The 22,079-nt window shown below is 36.1% G+C and overlaps 1 protein-coding gene across 1 annotated transcript in view; it reads right to left on the bottom strand.

Annotated features, from left to right (window-relative positions):
* CCDC91 (coiled-coil domain containing 91) overlaps positions 1-22,079 on the bottom strand; it is a 350,703-nt gene that overhangs the window by 42,238 nt on the left and 286,386 nt on the right. Inside the window, 1 exon segment of the mRNA XM_019452336.2 lies at positions 12,500-12,613. Coding sequence (XP_019307881.2) covers positions 12,500-12,613 — 114 coding nt within the window.

Raw genomic sequence — 22,079 nt, forward strand, 5'->3', positions numbered from 1 at the left:
TAAAAAAGATAATGAAATGTTCACAATTCTAACTTCTCAGTTCAAGACAAAAATTGCAGCGAACAACTATTCCCTAATGCTCCCGGGGAAGGAAAAGCCAGCACTGGTGGACAACACTGTCCATTTTTTACAGACCAGAAGTGCTCATGCTGCTTTCCATGGAGTTGAGTTGTAATCAGAATGCTCTGGCCCACACTGACCATTGGCTTTGGCTACTTGATCAAACGATCCATATAACAGATAGGCATCAAAAAATTCCAACTTAATAAAATTATAAGATTCCCAGGTTTAATGAAGAGATGCCTGTCTTGAGCCACTACAACAAAAATTTATAACGTCTTTTCCAATTTCTAGTCTTGTCAATTATTTGCAGACTCAGAGCTTTCTGAGCAAAGAAGAGAATGCAAGTTCCTAAAGATATAGCTTGTAATGACATCAGAGGTGTAAACTGTAAACTGTGAGCTTGGCCTTTCTCATCAAGGTAACTGCACTGAAGAAAGGGAAATACCAGGTCTTTTGAGTACTGTTGTATAACAGCTCTGAACTAATCCTAAAAAACAAGGGACCTAGAATACCACTGTGGATTAGTGGTCACAAAGGATGATTGTAGGAATCAAATGATGACTGGAGTTTTACCCTGAATCTGCCTCACATCCAGCCCACTAGGACCTTAAACACACAGAGTATACAAATGGCACTGGAGAAGAATAGTAGATTACCAGAGGCTTCATCAGATAGTGATTTCATAAGCACCTGCTATTGCAGATGTACATTCTTTACTCAAGCTCTCAGCACCAGGTATATGACTATTAATCTGCAAATGATTTTTTTCCTCTTTCCCAACAGAGAGAGAACACCTGTAACAGCTGCTTTCATAGAGCAATAAACTATTCTATCTTAGGGTTATATAAATTATTTGGCTCTGAACTGCAATATATTTCACAAAGACCATTACTGTCTCGCCAAAACATAGGACAACTATATTGATGACATTATGTCTCCAGGACCTGGAAAGCTGGAGGTAATAAGTATTCAGGATTCTTTGTACAGATATGTTAAACACATCTATAAGTCTAATATAAGTGTAGTAAGGTGGGAGACACATTATATGAATATATAAGAGCTACACCTCGGTGAAGTTTCTGAGGGCCCAGTGATCTTAAGTGTATCAGGATAACCTCTACAAAGTTAAAAGTAACTGTGCCTTGTGCCTCCTGCTACCAAGAAAGAGGCGCAGTGGCATGTGTCTTTTGAAAGTAATATATATCACATCGGGAATCTTGCTTTGACCTATTTATAAAGTGACCTGAAAGCCCCCAGGTATGAGTGGGCACAAGAGGAAAAAGGAGCCCTCCTAGTTAATCCGGGCCACAGAGTATCTACCTGGCCTTCATGATCTACTGATTCAATGTACTTAGAACTGCCAATATTTTATCCAAATGCTAGATGGAGCCTGTGGCAAGTTCTGATTGAGGAATCCCAACTGAGATCTCTAAAGTTTTGGAGCAACATCACCAAGCAGGAAATTTGTTCCTTTGGAAAGGAGCATTTAGCTTGCTACTAAGTCCTATTGGAGTCTGTATGTTGGACTGTGGAAAAAATAAATGTGACCTGATCTGCCCCAAATGAACTTGGTTTAGCTGATTCACTGAACTATTAAATTAGGCATGCTCAGTAGCAAGCCATATTAAGTGATTGTGACATATATGGAATGAGACTTGAGAAAGTTCTTACAGCAGAGATCATATGATCAGATCACTCACACTCTCAGCTATACTTGCCTTGTGGTAGGTTGCTGCAACAGATTTCAGGCCATTCCCTTTGTGAACACATTTTGTTTTTATAAGGGATAGCTGAAGTATTTTGCTCTTACTTTACCTGATGTTACCGTTAATATTGTTAAGTATGGAAGAAGGGTCTATTTTGAAGGTTAAAGTATTAGCAAAGGGTATATATAAATTGATGTTGAATAGCCAAGCAATGTAGGATAGTGTATGTTTGTCATGTTTTCTTGTTTTGGCATTTTGGAAAAACCCTTAACATATCAGGAGATATCCTATGCTTATAAGTTTAGTCACTGTGAGACAGAATGCACAAAGAGTATTTTCTTAGCTTGTTTTTGTACCCAGTATATAGGCAGACATGTGATCAAAGGTCTACCAACCCGGTTTACACCCATGAGATTTCAGTAAGAAATGAGCAATCTGATGAATGAAACTCCATATGGGACTTTTTTAACCGGTGAGGGCAGAGGCAGAGATTTAGCCAGAGGCTGTGAGATGCAGTCAGTGATACACAAGTGGTGTTAGGTGGGGAAGTGAAAGCAATAAGTTTGGGGGGAGTTTGGTAGGGAACCAGCAGCAATGAGATTTCCTCATGAGGCCAGTTCTATGTCATGGTTTTGGGGTTTGCTTTTGGAAGCTGAATTTCAAAGCCCATTTTCCCATCCCAATAACCTCTTAATAAATAAACTGCTTTTTCTGCTTAAGCAGTCAGAGTCAACTTCTACTGCTTAAAATTAGGAATTCAATCTGAATTTTAAAAATAAACAGTTTTCAAGTAGACCAACAACTTGTCAGATATTTATAGGATCTTAATCAGGGTAACTGCAAATTTTCTGTTAAAGGGATGCAACGATAAAAATTAGTTCTTAGGGGGTAAACTCATGTGAATGCTGCACCTTTATGTATAAAACTAAGGATTATGGAATCTCATGCATGGAATCTCAACTGAACCAATCAATGATGAGGAGAATTGATGAAAAATGACTAGAAAAAGAATACAGAATAATATCTTTAAAAGGAGATAAAATAAGAGATGTACATTGCTGCATCAATCCCAGAGAAAGAAGTACAATTATGTCTTATCTATCCATTTAGTATTCTTTATTTTAAAAAATAAGAAAAACTGTCTGACAATCTAGTCAAAGACTAAGGCAGACATGTGATTCACCCATAATCTAATGGATTTCATTCAGAAATAATGTGATGATAATAAATGATGTATCTGCTTCCTCTCTGTTACAGACTAGAGTTCACATGTATTAAATAATTGGCCTTCCTTTAAAGAGGGAGCACAAAGCTTCCAGAGCAAGACAGGAGCACAGAGAGGTCATGTCAGTGCATATGAATCAGCAACGAACAGAATGTCAAGGAGGTTTTCTCTGTTTTCATATGAGAAGAAAAATACCGCATCTCTTAGAAAATGATTTTTTCATGCTGTTTCCAAGGCACTATTAGTTACAAACCAAATTGTTATTTTTGCTATTTTTTCAAAGGAAAGAACTGATGGCTGAGGAGATACATATGATGGAAAACAACTATATAATAAATCAAGTAGTTTAAATGTAAAAACTACTAGTGTCTTTTGGTAATAATACCATCTCCTTTCTACTGAAAGTAAATTTTGACAAGGAAATAATAGTCATTTCAAGAATTTCAGTTAAAAAGTAGCACATGAAAAAGAATTCATCTCTTAATTATTTATACATTTAAAAAATAAGTCAAAGAATGGGAAACAACAGATATTCATAAATATGCAGGTAATATAAAGAACATTAACTTATTATAGAGTAAGTCTACAATCCCACAGATATAATTTCTATAGCCAATTGTTCAAAGTACACAAGAGAAAGTTATATTATTTGTAAATGTTTTACAAGAAACTCTTGCAGATATTAGTGCAAAGCCTGAATTGTTACTGTTCGAACACTGCATCTTTCTTTTAAATGACAATTTCTTCTATCTAGCAAGATTAAATTAAGAATCAAGAGCCATTGAGAAGTGTCAGACAAGTAAATACTAGGATTATACTACTTAGTTCTGTGCTAAAATAATATAAAATCAAGTTTTTGTAAAAAAGTATTATCCATGCCAACTAACTTCAAAATTTAACAAAATTGGTTTTCAAACAGATTATGTTGGGATCATGATTCAGTTTTCTTAATTTGCTACATAAAAACTTGTTTGCAATAATGACTTGTATATTTGGATCTATTTTAAAGGACTGAAATAATCTGACATGTTAGTTTTCTTTTTAATTCCTACAGGGGTATAATTTTAAGGGAGTTTGGCATTAGCCTGTATGTGAGTAGAAATGTGTACTAACTCCTGGAATACACCCACAAAGACTTTTATGAGAACTAAAGATAGAGATAATACCACCTGGAATAATAGAGCTAGAATGGTTTTAAAAAAGACAAAGCAAAGTTATCGTTACCTTATCACTGCTATCACATAAGCTGGTGGTGGTTTTAACATCACAGCTTAATTTATGTTGTACATTTCATAAAACTTCATTTTAAGACTTTGTCAATCTTTTACTACTACCTAACATGGTCACGCCAACTAGAAAAACATCAGTCTTCTTTGCTATATAAATCAAATCTTAAAACCCTGCAGAAATAATATTTAAGCTATCTAAACCAATAGTCTTTGCTAGGGTCCTCAGAAGTTCCCAGTAGGTGAAAAAGCTACTTAAAAATAACTTATAAATTGTATGCAATACATAACTGCAAGCAATTTCCCAAGTGAACTCTGTATGACTGTACACTATCCTTGTTTTTCTACTTTCCTTCCTCATTTGTCTGGATGGAGCTAATTTATTTAATTTATCCAAATAGAGCCTGGAAAAGTAGAAAGCGGATTAAAAGCCTGCTAGTGGAGAAACTGACAATCCTAGACTACTGTATGAAAAGTAATGCAGAAAGCAAATTATCTAATCAGACTTAAGGAGCTACTGGGGCATCTCCCTATATGGTTTGCAGTCAGACAGAACCAAGTTAAAATTTTGACTCTCTTACTGATCTTGCGCCATGATCAAATATCACTGACTTTCAATTTTCCTTGTCTGCAAACAGCAGATATTATTTCAGAGTTGTTTTGAGGATTATGTGAAACAGTGTAAATAAAGCAGCTGCCATAATATTTTGGACAAACTTGGCACTCAATAAATGGTTTTTGTTTTGTATTGTTTTCTGATACAGAACATTTCACTTCAACAACTTCAATTCCACTTAAGCTGAACATTTCTAGGTGTTCTTTTAACAGTCATATCATAATAAGATAATTCTTTATTGCTATTCTTTATTGCTGTATCTTGCTCACATAGGTAGATTGCTGGTAAACAGCTCAGGCTCCAGAGCCAGACTATCACTTTCTAGTTTTATAATTTGGTGGCTAATAATATTCTTAACAATGAATACACACACACACACACACACACACACACTCCTTAGACTAGTGCCTGGAATATGGTAAATGGTACATAAGTATTAGCTTTCATCATCACTGTTATCACCATTTCAATTTTGAGGCCTTTGATAGCTACTGCTTCCTCTAGGTCTGACCTCTGGTTTTTCCTTCTTGACCAGTTGCTCACCATTTATATTATGAGATATCCAGACGTTCTGAGTAAAAGCTTCACTGGGTTGGGTCCATCTCAAATGCTATACCTTGCTTATAGGCCTTCCATGATAGTATATCCATCAGGTGTGTCAATTCCTAACTGACACAAGCTATGACTCAAAGTTGACATTTTGTTGATTTATCTTTGTTTTGAATCAATTCTTATCACCATCTAAATTTTAAGAACTTTGGTATAGCGTACTGGTGGAGAAAAGTCATTTGAGTATTTAAAAAAGAGTTAAAACATTTCATTGAAGAATAAAGCCAATTGTCATTGTGATAATTTGAGAAGTGACTGGATAATTATTTAAATGAATAGTTTAAGTTGGTACACAAAAACAGAGATAAGCATTTTTAGATTCTAAATGACCTCAACAGAAGTATTTACTTACTGTACTTTGATTTAGAAGTTTTTTTCTTTAAACAAAATGCTATCCCCCAAACAGAGTACATTAATTGGTATACCTATTAGTTCTTATGTGTACTTAATTAAATTGTTATTTTAATTCTAAGTTGGAACATATGTTGTTATTTCCTGAAACAGATATAGTAATTGGCTTTAATGAAGCATGAAGTTGTATCTATCTTTTCAATTACTCCACTGTTGAAATGGAAATGATCAACAGTGATCTCCCTCACCAGAGACCATGACTATTCACATGTCAGCAAATTTTTTTAAGGTTATTCTTATGCAACTGAGTATAGCAAAATAAGAAAGAGGGTCAAGAAGACTGTTAAAATATAAAGTGAAGGATGGCAATAAATTTTATTTTAAGGTATACTGTATGAAATAAGTTTTCAAAGATTGCAAGATGGAAAAAAAATAAATAATTTTTTAGACCACACCTCTATAAACTACATAAACTTTTGAAACCTATTCACCTCACTGGTTTCGCTAACCCTCCTCTGAATTAAGTTTTCTGTTCTTTATATCTAGAGAGGATAAATTTATGAGCTAGTGAAATATCAGGTGGCAAAATGATTTGCACTGGCTATTTCTAAATCTATCTACCTATTTATTTGTTATTGTGCCATTTGAAATGGGTGAAATTTTATAAATTTGGAAGGTAAATTTTTTATGCATGAACTTAAAATACAGGTTGTGTGCAGAAGCTTTAATTCCCTTTGGCATTAAAAAATGAGGTACGACTGAAAGGGCAGCAAGTACATGTGAGGGTACATTCAATTTACTAGGCCTTGATCAGACAGAAGCATTTTCTGACATGATACCCAAATGTACAGTTAGAAGGGCAGATGCTTCTTGCATAGGTGATGATACAGCCTACCCCAGGATGAGTAGAAGCAAGTTAATTAGGCTAATTAATTAGAATGAAAATGAAGAATGAAGCCAACTGTCATTGTAATAATTTGACAGATCATTGAAAATGAGGCAGAAGACCGGGGGATGTTCGAAAGTGTCCTTTTCCACATTAATGCATAAATAATGCATAAAATCACTAGTATGATGCAACTGATTTATACCAAGACTTAAAAGCCTCTCGAAAGATTTACCAGTTGTCAAGGAAAATGTTACATACAATGTTGATAGATTTTAGAGGTGTAAGAGACATTACAGATCAGACAGTGGAACTTCCATATTGTTAAGAGAAGAAAAGTCAAGCACCACAAGGCGTTAAATAACTGTCTTGAAATCATGTTTAAGTCAAGTAACTGTAGAACTGATTGGAGAGTTCATTTTGGCCAAATACTAACTCTTAATAAATAGTCTGGGACGCAAACACTAAAGAATACATAGCAAAACTGGATTAAAAGAGTCCTTTTAAAATTAAGAAATTCTGACAATGACTTGACCACAAAAACTTTGAAGTAAGATAATTGTTCCTTAGTCTTCTCTAAAGATCTAAATTAAAAGGATCCTCTAAAGTGAAGATTATTTTCCTGGAGGTGACTTAGAAAACACAGGCCATAATTCTGGTTAAGAGGAAAAAAAAATAATCTTTTATTACATTTGGACAAGATTTTATTTTTTAGGAATCACTGCTTGGCTGTGAGTAGTTGTTGCTTGCTGAATGTTATTCACACTTCCTCCCTCATAGCAAGCTCATGTGTAACAGTCTTAACTTGTGGGATGGGTTGGAACACTCCATTTTATTCCAAGGGCCATAGGTCATTATAAACCACAAATTCTTCCTCCCTAGGGAAGAGTCAAGGGATGTGGTCTTTCCTATCTCATTTTTCTACAATCTCCTTTAGTCTAAAATAAAGTTTCTGGCACTAAACACAAGATTTGATATATTATAATACCTTACCTGGCAATTAATATCGAGAGAGAAATCTTTTCCAGAATGGCACCTATGGAATTTCTATTGTCTAGTTACAATGAGGCACAATGAAAGAATAAATATTTTAAAGGCCTGACAGGAAGAAATTTTCCCCAAAAGATGATTTTGATGGTCTAGAATGGACATTGATGAACTTTTCTCTATAAAGGGCCAGATGGTAAATATTTTATGTTATATGGTCCCGATAGTCTCTCAAACCACTCTGCTGTTGCAACACGAAACCAGCTAAAAACATTACATAAATGAATGGGTATGCTGTGTGTTTCAGTAAAACTTTATTTACAAAAAAAACAGCAAACCAGACTTGAACCTTGAGCTTTAGTTTGCAATCTCTAATATAGAATTTATAATGATTCAAGAGAATTTAAACCAAAATTTAAATTTTAATGAAATACATTCCAATGCAAAGCACTACACTTGAAGGTACCCTGCTGAAATCTTTGCAGATGATCCTACTTATCTTTTCTTTGCGGCTCTAAAAATTATAGAGAAGACTTATAAGATTATTTAAAAATTAGAGGGGCGCCTGGGTGGCGCAGTCGGTTAAGCGTCCGACTTCAGCCAGGTCACGATCTCGCGGTCCATGAGTTCGAGCCCCGCGTCAGGCTCTGGGCTGATGGCTCGGAGCCTGGAGCCTGTTTCCGATTCTGTGTCTCCCTCTCTCTCTGCCCCTCCCCCCTTCATGCTCTGTCTCTCTCTGTCCCAAAAATAAATAAAAAAAAAACGTTGAAAAAAAAAAATTAGATACTTTTCATCAACTGATAGAAAACGTATAAGAGCTGAAGCTGCAAAACACTAGCTTTTCAATTGCATGCTGACTGCAAATTCAATATAATCATTATTTCTTCTGGGCTTAACAAGATAGACTTTACAGAGGATTAAAAAAAAACCCTATTACTTCGAATACTTAAAAGGAAGGCATTTTTATCACTGGGACAGATCCATTATCAATTTGAATTATTTTTCTGATTGATCACTTAAAAAGCTCTCCTTGTTTGGATATTTTGGTTCCATACTAATTTTTGGTTATTATTATGACTTGGACTAACAGTATAAGTACCATGTAGCCAACTTAGCAAATAATTTAGGATGCAATTTCAGTGTAAATTATTATTATGATTATTTACTTCTGAGAGAGAGGGAGAGAGACAGAGAGACAGAGAGACAGAGTGTTAGCAGGCAAGGAACAGAGAGAGGGAGACACAGAATGCAAAGTAGGCTCCAGGCTCAGAGCTGTCAGCACAGAGCCTGGCTGGAACTCACAAACTGCGAGATCATGAGCTGAGCCGAAGTCGGACGCTTAACCGACTGAGCCACCCAGGTGCCCCAATTTCAGTGAAAATTATAATTCACTTAATTAGTACATGTATAGGTAGCCCCTTTGTTCTGTCAAAGATGCTCAGATCAGATGAATAGTATTTATAAAATTTGGTGACACTTCCATTGATTTGAAACAAGAAAGACTAGTAAATGGTGTTTATAAGACATTTTCTCAGTATAATTCTAATTCTTGTACAATTTTAATTCTAATTCCTAGTATAACTGTAATACTTAAAAGGATTGGATAATTGATTAAAAACTTGTTGACTGCAGATATATGGAAAAAGCAATGTTACCCTCTATGGTGATAATGTGATTCTACTGAATCTTATACCGTGTAGGACAAGTTATAAGTTATTTGAAAAGTTAAGCATTTGGATTTTTCTGTGTTTTTTTGTCTCTTAAAAGCAAAAAACTGAAAGTAAAGATGTAAGGAAAAGAGTCTTCATTTTAGCCGTTTAGCGAATCTGGTAAGGGTAAGATGATGTCAAAGGAAAAATTGTTTAGGACAAAAGACATATAAAGACAGGAACTAACACAACATTAGACTTCTTCCTTCAAAGATTTCTGAAAACTTCAAAAGGGGAAGATTACTTCACAGACTGGAATGTAAGCCCAGTTGGAACCAAAGTCTATAGGGCTTTTGAGGTGTCTAATGCTAAAAATCTCAAGTTGACTCTCTAGTTAAAAAAAGCTGGAGAGGAGAAAGGAAAATTTTCGTTCTGGAAAAGTGTTCTTCTCTGATGCAAATAGAAATCCATCTTACAAAGGAAGAAGTAGAGATGAGTTGCCCTAATTTACTCTTTTGGAAAGAGACTAGAAGATTATGAATTTGCTAAAAAACTTTTGTTTCTTCTAACTATGACTTTGTAAGCTATGAGATATCTTATTTTTTGTGAAAAATTTCCAAGCCCAAAGATATTCATACAAATTAACTTGAAACACTGAAATACAGTTTTGGAAAGAAGAAGAGTATAGAGAATCTAAATTCTTAAAAAGTTATATAAAAAAGAGGTCTAGTAAATAGTTGGTCCTCCATTTCAGATATTTTATCCATTTTCCTTTTTTATAGCTTTTCTGTTTGAAGAGATGGAAACATTCAAATGTTAAAAGTATTCCACAATGTGTTATAAAAAAAAAACTCCCAAATCTCCAAGTGGAAGTAATAAACTTCCTACTTGCACACTGAATAAATCAGTCCTACTCTTCTGTGATTCTAGTAACAAGAGTAAAATAAACTCTTAGAATCACACTGTAAACTTCAGAAGAAATTTTCTAAAACTTTCTAAAATGCACATTTTTAATTAACAAAAAATAATGCTACTAAGAGTTTGTTCTTCTCCTTAATGCAGCGAAAATGATAAAAATCATAGCACACATTATTGAATTTTTACGTTAGCTGTTCTATTTTATTATACGTAGTAGCTCATAGCAATTCTGTAAGGTAAGGTGTATTCTCCTTACCATATACAGGAACAAGCATAAAGAAGTAGAACTTTGGTGCAAACAGAGTCAAATGCTTTCATGATTTTGTTGCTGTTATTTAATGAATGTCTCTACATGTGAGAACTGGTTTACCCAATACAAATGAATAGTAATCCTTTAATACGATTCATAAGAACATACAGATTAAAGTGGCAGAGTTCATTGTCAGTTGTCTTCAAGGGTTACTTTGCTTACCAGAGACCAGATAACTCCTATAAAGGCATTTCTTGCTCTCATTTTAAATATTTCTTATGGCAGCCACATGACTCCTTTTGATGAGAAAGTAGTATCATTTTGATTTTTTTAAGAAAAATCTCCCATTTTGATAAAAAATACTAAATAATACAAAAATACTAAAATAATGGTATAAATGGGTTTGCTTTGTTCTATAATCTCTTGTTCAGATTTAGAACTCAAGTAAGGATTGGTCATATATTATTAAGAAAACCTGATAAAAAAAAAGGATGCACCCACAAGACATCTTGAATTTATGTGAAGTCTAGTTCTTTCACTACTGCAATTGCTGTACATATGTGGAAAGCATCTATAATTCCTTTGCTGCATGACTACTTTTAAACCAGACGATTTAAAATAAGCATTCTGGGGATACATATGGAAATAGCAGTTTTCTGAGAATATATCACTTCCTGAAAAGTCAATTGACTATTTTTGGCTCAGTTTTCTCTTCAGAAGGTTAAGCACCTCTTTACTGGTTTTATTGAATTTATTTGGGTGAAACTGCTTTTAAAGACACCTGGATAACATGTGTAAAAATTTAGTCCCATACAAAATGCTTCTATGAATGGATGATTTACCTAGAAAGCCTAATTAGCAATTTGTACTCTGCTAACAAATTCTCCTTTGTTGAAACATAATGGTAGCAATTGAGGGGTGAGAATTTTCTTTGTATCATACCTAATTTGACTTCAAATTAAGAGTGTGTGATTAACCCGGTGTCATGCACTTTTTACTGTACTTCTGGCCTTCCACTTTACTGCCAATTGAAACATAATCTTATATTTTCTATTTATTTTGCCATTTTGATCACCGATTAAATTTAGATATCATGTGTCAAGTTTCCTCATACACACACAGTTTTATGTTTTATTTATATTTTTATTATATGTTATATTATATAACACACAGGATAAATGGTACATAATATTTATATTACACATTTATACCTGATATTATATAATCCTTACATGTTACATCTATAATATATAACATGTTATACTAAACATACAAATAAAACATGAAACATTGCATATATAAGAAAATTTATTATGTAACTTATTATATACTATAATAGAATATGTTTATTACAGATATTATATTAAACATCTTAAGTGTATCTTATCTTGGTTATTACTTAAGAAGTCTAAAGATTTGTTGTAAAGACTACAAATTACATTTGACTCATTATTTTCGGCCACTGCTCAAACCCATATATTAATGACCACAATGCACTGAAGTGACATTTATTTTGAAAAGCTTCAATATGTAATCTGAATTCTGAGAAGTATATTCTGAATTATGTTTCTGAAATGGAACTATGAAAGAAGAGCCTTAGCTTGCTAACTGTATTGAAGTCTACTAGAACCACAGTGGTGTTGACATAGAAGGCCTAAAGGGTGTATGTAAATTTCAACAAATAGTGTAAGAAATTAACAATATTATGGCAAAAAACCTAAAAATCTAAAACTGTCTACTCTTCTTATGAGGTAGTTTAGTTGGAAATGCTATATATAGGTCACTTCTAGAAGTCTAGCAGGAAGTTATTCAGTGTTGCTTTTTTGTTGACAGATGGAATTTATGTTTAAAGATACAACTATCAGAATATACAATTATATCAGAAAAATAATCTTGGAGATCCTTAAATTAGCTTGACAAAGGACATAAATATTTTTTAATGTCCTGCTATTGTATGAAAGCAATGTTTCAGTTTATGGAAGGACAAATGAAAACCCTTCAGGGGATACTTACTCTTTTCTGTTCTTTTACATACTCTATCAATTCATCTCTTGTTCTTTTCACTGCCTCTTCCACAGCCTTTTCACTTCGCTTCTGCTCTTCTATTATTGCTGCCTTAACAGTTTCCTGTTTGTGGGAGGAGGAGAAAAAGTCAGGGAGGTGTGCACTATGACATGTCTGTGTCCCTTTTATATAAACTAAAACTCCTCTTCAATGGGTTGAGCTCATTCTGTTCAAAAGCGTATCTTTAAACAGGAATAAGAATTTACAAAATCTTCTAGGATATTGCAGATTCTACAGAATTCATTTTTCTAAACTGAGTGAAAGGTAAAAGAAATGGAATAAGCCATTTATTGCAGGGAGCGCCTGACAGACTCCAATGGCTTCCTCACCAACCTTTCATTTGATGTTTACATGATTGATTGCCTTCCTGTACTTTGCACTATCCACATAAGACTTCCAACTTGTGTTTATTCTTCCAAGAACACCCTAATGCTCTAGCTGTTTTATTCACGTTTAATTTTCCCATCATACAGTAATCAAGTGTGGTCTGGGTGAAGATTTACAGCTAGTTTGTTACTTCTGCCAGGTTAAGATGTTGAGAGCTGGACACCATGAATAAGAGGTAAAAATTCCACCCTGTGTGCTAATAGTTGAAATGAGAAATCTAGGGAGAAAAGTGGTACTTCCTCTTTTACTGAAATTATAATCAAGTACCTCAGAGATTTCAGAATTTCAGATAAGGAGAAAAAGGCTAAAGTTAAAGAAGTATAACACTTCAAGAAGTATATTGTCTGCTAAAATAGCATTTGATGGATTGGACGAATGACACAAAACAGACTTTGTTAACTTCCACTTATCTATATAGGTAGCATCCTTCTTTTACAGGCGATCAGTTAGAAAATGCCTGGAACTTTGGTAGGGATATTTGCTTCATTTTGTTATTCTTGATGACTCTTCACTTTGTGGTGTATGCTTGTTTTTGTTTAGTTTTTCCCCAAATAATTTTAGGAATGTGTAAATAACCCAGGAAATAAGAAATAATATTAAGAATTTCCTATTGTGAATATGTTTACTGCAGAAAATTTGAAGATACAGAAAATTATTAGCACAAAACAATACACACACATCTTCACACTTGGGTATAAAGAGGGTGGGGTGCAAACTGTACATACTATTTTCTAATTCTGGCATTTTACACTCCAAATATATTTTGAATATTTTAACCCATTATATATTCCTCCATAATATGATTTATATTCCATTACAGGGATGTATAAGAATTTATTTTATCAATCCTTATTCATGTGTATTTTGGTTGTTTTTAATAAAATAAAGCAGTGATGAACATTCATATATGTATTTTTGTGAAGCATATTAGATATCTCTAAGTCCAAGAAGTAGAATCATTCTGGTGAAAGGATATAATTTTTGAGCTCTCTTACAGCTTCTGACATTTTGTACACATTTTTCCCCCCAATAGCAGCCCAAGGAAATGGCTATTTTTTTACATCTTTGATTATATTTAGTCCCATTGGTTGTTTTTTTTTTTTTAATGAAAGTGCATTGTAGCAAACATGTCAGATATTTTAACTGTCTCATAATGTGACCCAAATGACAAGTGGGGTCATAATCAAAACAGGAAGGGGGGCCGCTGAATGGAACAGGTGCGTTGACAACATTTTTCATCTGTGAGAGGAAGAAATAACATAGTGTAGGGTCTTTGTAAGCTAAGTATAAATATTTCATTGCTAGGATAAAGACAGGAATGAATTTTGTGTTTGAATATGTTTACAGTTGTCTTATAAACTTTAGTCCCATTTTTAAAAATCATTGTTTATTTGAGGGAGAATGACATCTAATTTATTCTGTACTTTTAAAAGATTATTATGTGATATTCAGCATTTTTCACAGAAATATAAGCAGTATACATATCATTTTATCATTTGCTTGATCATATCTCCTCTTCCCACTTCAATATTGATATACTCATAATTTTTTGTATTCATTATCCAAAATATAAAATTAAGTCACAAATCTGAAAATCCTTATAGTGGCAGTGACTTTGAAAATGGTTACTATTTTATCTTTAGTCACTGAATACATTGAGCTTTAGTTCCATTTATAAAAAATAGACTAATGGGGCGCCTGGGTGGCGCAGTCGGTTAAGCGTCCGACTTCAGCCAGGTCACGATCTCGCGGTCTGTGAGTTCGAGCCCCGCGTCAGGCTCTGGGCTGATGGCTCGGAGCCTGGAGCCTGTTTCCGATTCTGTGTCTCCCTCTCTCTCTGCCCCTCCCCCGTTCATGCTCTGTCTCTCTCTGTCCCAAAAATAAATAAAAAACGTTGAAAAAAAAAATTTTTAAAAAATAGACTATTAAGTTGTTTCCTTAATGACTTGGAAAGATTAAAGTTGAAAAGCTATGATAATTTTTCAAAGACAAAAATGAAAACAAAATTATTTAAAATAAAATCATCTACTATTACAATTCTTACTGGTTTCACACTGATTTGAACTGAAAATTTTCATATCTTGGAAATGCAAAAATATTACTAAGCCCCCTGAAATACAACACATCAACAGTTCTGTAGTAAAGAGTAAGCATTCACACTGTGTGGGTAAATTAAAAGTATAAAAAGCTTCATGTTAGTTCAGGTTAGGGCTTGCCAACAGCTGAGTTATAACAATCTTTAAGTTTCAGGGTCTCTAGAATTTTAGAACTGCAGAGACTGTAGACCAGGATTATTTGAATGTAAAAGACAAGTCCATGCCACATTAAATATCAGCTAGAATTTCTTTATTTTTTAAATTTATTTATTTATTTCTTTTGAGAGAGAGAGAGAGAGAGAATGAATTCCAAGCAGGCTCCACACTGTCAGCCCAGAGGCCAATGTGGGGCTCAAACTCATGAACCATGAGATCATGACCTGAGCCGAAATCAAGAGTTGGATGCTCAACCAACTACTACCCATGCACCCCTCAATTAGAAATTTCTAATTAGCAGGGGGTCATATCAGTAAATTTGATCAGTAAATTTATTTGGTTGAATGCGAAAGCATTAATTTTAAAAAAAGGAATATACCCAGAAAAAACATGAAGAATTAGCTAATCTGTTTTTCCATTGGCTTTTGGGGGCTGAGAGTTTATATTTGCTCAATCCACATTTTTGACAATCCTCTTTGGTTTTTGAGCTGATAAAAAACCATTTTCAAGGAAAGCATCTCTTAATTCAACTCTCCTCTCCAGTTGGGAATCAGGTGACAGTCAAGGTTGTGAAGCCATCCTTAAAAAAATACTGGTCAATAAATAAATTCCTTTGGATATAATACAAAAGTAAAGTTTAAGCCATTCATTTTCTTTTTTTCTTTTTGTTTTTTTTTTTGAAACTTGGAAAGCTTTATTATGCACACAGGTGTTCAGTAGAGGCTTACTTGCTTATTTGTCTGTTTATATTTTAATTAGAGTAGAATTAACATACAGTGTTATATTAGTTTTAGGTGTACAATACAGTGATTCAACAATTCTAAACGATACTCAGTTCTCACTGTGATAAGTATATTCTTAATCTCCCCACCCATGACCTCTCTGGTAACCATCAGTTTGTTCTCTATAGTTAAATCTGTTCCTGGTTTCTTCCTTTTTTTTTTTTTTTCAATATATGAAATTTATTGTCAAATTGGTTTCCATACAACACCCAGTGCTCCTCCCAAAAGGTGCCCTCCTCAACACCCATCACCCAGCCTCCCCTCCCTCCCACCCCCCATCAACCCTCAGTTTGTTCTCAGTTTTTAACAGTCTCTTATACTTGGGCTCTCTCCCACTCTAACCTCTTTTTTTTTTTTTCCTTCCCCTCCCCCATAGGTTTCTGTTAAGTTTCTCAGGATCCACATAAGAGTGAAAACATATGGTATCTGTCCTTCTCTGTATGGCTTATTTCACTTAGCATAACACTCTCCAGTTCCATCCACGTTGCTACAAAGGGCCATGTTTCATTCTTTCTCATTGCCACGTAGTACTCCATTGTGTATATAAACCACAATTTCTTTATCCATTCATCAGTTGATGGACATTTAGGCTCTTTCCATAATTTGGCTATTGTTGAGAGTGCTGCTATAAACATTGGGGTACAAGTGCCCCTATGCATCAGTACTCCTGTATCCCTTGGGTAAATTCCTAGCAGTGCTATTGCTGGGTCATAGGGTAGGTCTATTTTTACTTTTCTGAGGAACCTCCACAGTGTTTTCCAGAGCGGCTGCACCAATTTGCATTCCCACCAACAGTGCAAGAGGGTTCCCGTTTCTCCACATCCTCTCCAGCATCTATAGTCTCCTGATTTGTTCATTTTGGCCACTCTAACTGGAGTGAGGTGATACCTGAGTGTGGTTTTGATTTGTATTTCCCTGATAAGGAGCGACGTTGAGCATCTTTTCATGTGCCTGTTGGCCATTCGGATGTCTTCTTTAGAGAAGTGTCTATTCATGTTTTCTGCCCATTTCTTCACTGGGTTATTTGTTTTTCGGGTGTGGAGTTTGGTGAGCTCTTTATAGATTTTGGATACTAGCCCTTTGTCCGATATGTCATTTGCAAATATCTTTTCCCATTCCGTTGGTTGCCTTTTAGTGTTGTTGGTTGTTTCCTTTGCTGTGCAGAAGCTTTTTATCTTCATGAGGTCCCAGTAATTCATTTTTTCTTTTAATTCCCTTGCCTTTGGGGACGTGTCAAGTAAGAGATTGCTACGGCTGAGGTCAGAGAGGTCTTTTCCTGCTTTCTCCTCTAAGGTTTTGATGGTTTCCTGTCTCACATTCAGGCCCTTTATCCATTTTGAGTTTATTTTTGTGAATGGTGTGAGAGAGAAAGTGGTCTAGTTTCAACCTTCTGCATGTTGCTGTCCAGTTCTCCCAGCACCATTTGTTAAAGAGACTTTCTTTTTTCCATTGGATGTTCTTTCCTGCTTTGTCAAAGATTAGTTGGCCATACGTTTGTGGGTCTAGTTCTGGGGTTTCTATTCTATTCCATTGGTCTATGTGTTGGTTTTTGTACCAATACCATGCTGTCTTGATGATGATAGCTTTGTAGGAGAGAATAAAGTCTGGGATTGTGATGCCTCCTGCTTTGGTCTTCTTCAAAATTACTTTGGCTATTTGGGCCTTTTGTGGTTCCATATGAATTTTAGGATTGCTTGTTCTAGTTTCGAGAAGAATGCTGGTGCAATTTTGATTGGGATTGCATTGAATGTGTAGATAGCTTTGGGTAGTATTGACATTTTGACAATATTTATTTTTCCAATCCATGAGCAGGGAATGTCTTTCCATTTCTTTAAATCTCCTTCAATTACCTTCATAAGCTTTCTATCCTTTTCAGCATACAGATCTTTTACATCTTTGGTTAGATTTATTCCTAGGTATTTTATGCTTCTTGGTGCAACTGTGAATGGGATCAGTTTCTTTATTTGTCTTTCTGTTGCTTCATTGTTAGTGTATAAGAATGCAACTGATTTCTGCACATTGATTTTGTATCCTGCAACTTTGCTGAATTCATGTATCAGTTCTAGCAGACTTTTGGTAGAGTCTATCGGATTTTCCATGTACAGTATCATGTCATCTGCAAAAAGTGAAAGCTTGACTTCATCTTTGCCAATTTGGATGCCTTTGATTTCCTTTTGTTGTCTGATTGCTGATGCTAGAACTTCCAACACTATGTTAAACAACAGCGGAGAGAGTGGACATCCCTATCGTGTTCCTGATCTCAGGGAAAAAGCTCTCAGTTTTTCCCCGTTGATGATGATGTTAGCTGTGGGCTTTTCATAAATGGCTTTTATGATGTTTAAGTATGTCCTTCTATCCCAAATTTCTCAAGCGTTTTTATTAAGAAAGGGTGCTGAATTTTGTCAAAGGCCTTTTCTGCATTGATTGACAGGATCATATGGTTCTTCTCTTTTCTTTTATTAATGTGATGTATCACGTTGATTGATTTGCGAATGTTGAACCAGCCCTGCATCCCAGGAATGAACCCCACTTGATCATGGTGAATAATTCTTTTTACATGCTGTTGAATTTGATTTGCTAGTATCTTATTGAGAATTTCTGCATCCATATTCATCAGGGATATTGGCCTGTATTTCTCTTTTTTTTACTGGGTCTCTGTCTGGTTTAGGAATCAAAGTAATACTGGCTTCATAGAATGAGTCTGGAAGTTTTCCTTCCCTTTCTATTTCTTGGAATAGCTTGAGAAGGATAGGTATTATCTCTGCTTTAAATGTCTGGTAGAACTCCCCTGGGAAGCCATCTGGTCCTGGACTCTTATTTGTTGGTAGACTTTTGATAACCGATTCAATTTCTTCGCTGGTTATGGGTCTGTTCAAGCTTTCTATTTCCTCCTGATTGAGTTTTGGAAGAGTGTGGGTGTTTAGGAATTTGTCCATTTCTTCCAGGTTGTCCAATTTGTTGGCATATAATTTTTCATAGTATTCCCTGATAATTGTTTGTATCTCTGAGGGATTGGTTGTAATAATTCCATTTTCATTCATGATTTTATCTATTTGGGTCATCTCCCTTTTCTTTTTGAGAAGCCTGGCTAGAGGTTTGTCAATTTTGTTTATTTTTTCAAAAAACCAACTCTTGGTTTCGTTGATCTGCTCTACAGTTTATATTCTATATTGTTTATTTCTGCTCTGATCTTTATTATTTCTCTTCTTCTGCTGGGTTTTGGCTGTCTTTGCTGTTCTGCTTATATTTCCTTTAGGTGTGCTGTTAGATTTTGTATTTGGGATTTTTCTTGTTTCTTGAGATAGGCCTGGATTGCAATGTATTTTCCTCTCAGGACTGCCTTCACTGCATCCCAAAGCGTTTGGATTGTTGTGTTTTCATTTTTGTTTGTTTCCATATATTTTTTAATTTCTTCTCTAATTGCCTGGTTGACCCACTCATTCTTTAGTAGGGTGTTCTTTAACCTCCATGCTTTTGGAGGTTTTCCAGACTTTTTCCTGTGGTTGATTTCAGGTTTCATAGCATTGGTCTGAAAGTATGCATGGTATAATTTCAATTCTTGTATACTTATGAAGGGCTGTTTTGTGACCCAGTATATGATCTATCTTGGAGAATGTTCCATGTGCACTCGAGAAGAAAGTATATTCTGTTGCTTTGGGATGCAGAGTTCTAAATATATCTGTCAAGTCCATCTGATCCAATGTATCATTCAGGGCCCTTGTTTCTTTATTGACCGTGTGTCTAGATGATCTATCCATTTCTGTAAGTGGAGTGTTAAAGTCCCCTGCAATTACCACATTCTTATCAATAAGGTTGCTTATGTTTATGAGTAATTGTTTTATATATTTTGGGGCTCCGGTATTCGGCACATAGACATTTATAATTGTTAGCTCTTCCTGATGGATAGACCCTGTAATTATTATATAATGCCCTTCTTCATCTCTTGTTACAGCCTTTAATTTAAAGTCTAGTTTGTCTGATATAAGTATGGCTACTCCAGCTTTCTTTTGGCTTCCAGTAGCATGATAAATAGTTCTCCATCCCCTCACTCTCAATCTGAAGGTGTCCTCAGGTCTAAAATGAGTCTCTTGTAGACAGCAAATAGATGGGTCTTGTTTTTTTATCCATTCTGATACCCTATGTCTTTTGGTTGGCGGATTTAATCCATTTACATTCAGTGTTATTATAGAAAGATACGGGTTTAGAGTCATTGTGATGTCTGTATGTTTTATGCTTGTAGCGTTGTCTCTGGTACTTTGTCTCACAGGATTCCCCTTAGGATCTCTTGTAGGGCTGGTTTCGTGGTGACGAATTCCTTCAGTTTTTGTTTGTTGGGAAGACCTTTATCTCTCCTTCTATTCTAAATGACAGACTTGTTGGATAAGGGATTCTCGGCTGCATATTTTTTCTGTTCATCACATTGAAGATCTCCTGCCATGCCTTTCTGGCCTGCCAAGTTTCAAAAGAGAGATCAGTCACGAGTCTTATAGGTCTCCCTTTATATGTGAGGGCACGTTTATCCCTTGCTTTCAGAATTTTCTCTTTATCCTTGTATTTTGCCAATTTCACTATGATACGTCGTGCAGAAGATCTATTCAAGTTACGTCTGAAGGGAGTTCTCTGTGCCTCTTGGATTTCAATGCCTTTTTCCTTCCCCAGTTCAGGGAAGTTCTCAGCTATTATTTCTTCAAGTACCCCTTCAGCACATTTCCCTCTCTCTTCCTCCTCTGGGATACCAATTATGCGTATATTATTTCTTTTTAGTTTATCACTTAGTTCTCTAATTTTCCCCTCATACTCCTGGATTTTTTTTCTCTCTCTTCTTCTCAGCTTCCTCTTTTTCCATAATTTTATCTTCTAGTTCACCTATTCTCTCCTCTGCCTCTTCAATCCGAGCCATGGATGTTTCCATTTTATTTTGCATCTTGTTTAAAGCGGTTTTCAGCTCCTCCTGACTGTTCCTTAGTCCCTTGATCTCTGTAGGAAGAGATTCTCTGCTGTCCTCTATACTGTTTTCAAGCCCAGCGATTAATTTTATGACTATTATTCTAAATTCACTTTCTGTTATATCATTTAAATCCTTTTTGATCAGTTCATTAGCTATTGTTATTTCCTGGAGATTCTTTTGAGGGGAATTCTTCCGTTTGGTCATTTTGGAGAGTCCCTGGAGTGGTGAGGACCTGCAGGGCACTTCCCCTGTGCTGTGGTGTATAACTGGAGTTGGTGGGCGGGGCCGCAGTCAGACCTGATGTCTGCCCCCAGCCCACTGCTGGGGCCACAGCCAGACTGGTGTGTGCCTTCTCTTCCCCTTTCCTAGGGGCGGGATTGACTGTGGGGTGGCGTGGCCTGTCTGGGCTACTTGCACACTGCCAGGCTTGTGGTGCTGGGGATCTGGTGTATTAGCTGGGGTGAGTAGGCAAGGTGCACGGCGGCAGGAGGGGCAGGCTTAGCTCGCTTCTCCTTAGGTGATCCACCTCAGGAGGGGCCCTGTGGCAGCGGGAGGGAGTCAGACCCGCTGCCGGAGGGGTGGCTCTGCAGAAGCACAGTGTTGGGTGTTTGCGAGGAGCAAGCAAGTTCCCTGGCAGGGATTGGTTCCCTTTGGGATTTTGGCTGGGGGATGGGCGAGGGAGATGGTGCTGGCTAGCGCCTTTGTTCCCTGCCAAACTGAGCTGCGTCGTCCAGGGACTCAGCAACTCTCTCTCCCTTTGTCCTCCAGCTTTCCCGCTTTCCGAGCAGAGCTGTTAACTTATGACCTCCCCAATGCTAAGTCCCGCTTGCTGTTGGAACACACTCCGTCTGGCCCCTCTGCTTTTGCCAGCCAGACTCGGGGCTCTGCTTGGCCGGCGGGCTGCCCCTCCGCCCCGGCTCCCTCCTGCCAGTCCGTGGAGCGCGCACCGCCTCGCCGCCCTTCCTACTGTCTTCCGTGGGCCTCTCGTCTGCGCTTGGCTCAGGAGACTCCGTTCTGTTAATCCTCTGGCAGTTTTCTGGGTTATTTAGGCAGGTGTAGGTGGAATCTAAGTGATCAGCAGGACGCACGGTGAGCCCAGTGTCCTCCTATGCCGCCATCTTCCTAGTAACCAAGCCATTCATTTTCTAACCACACCAAAT

Source organism: Panthera pardus, unplaced genomic scaffold (assembly GCF_024362965.1).
Source record: "Panthera pardus isolate Hobbes unplaced genomic scaffold, ASM2436296v1 HiC_scaffold_6, whole genome shotgun sequence".
Classification (NCBI taxonomy): domain Eukaryota; kingdom Metazoa; phylum Chordata; class Mammalia; order Carnivora; family Felidae; genus Panthera; species Panthera pardus.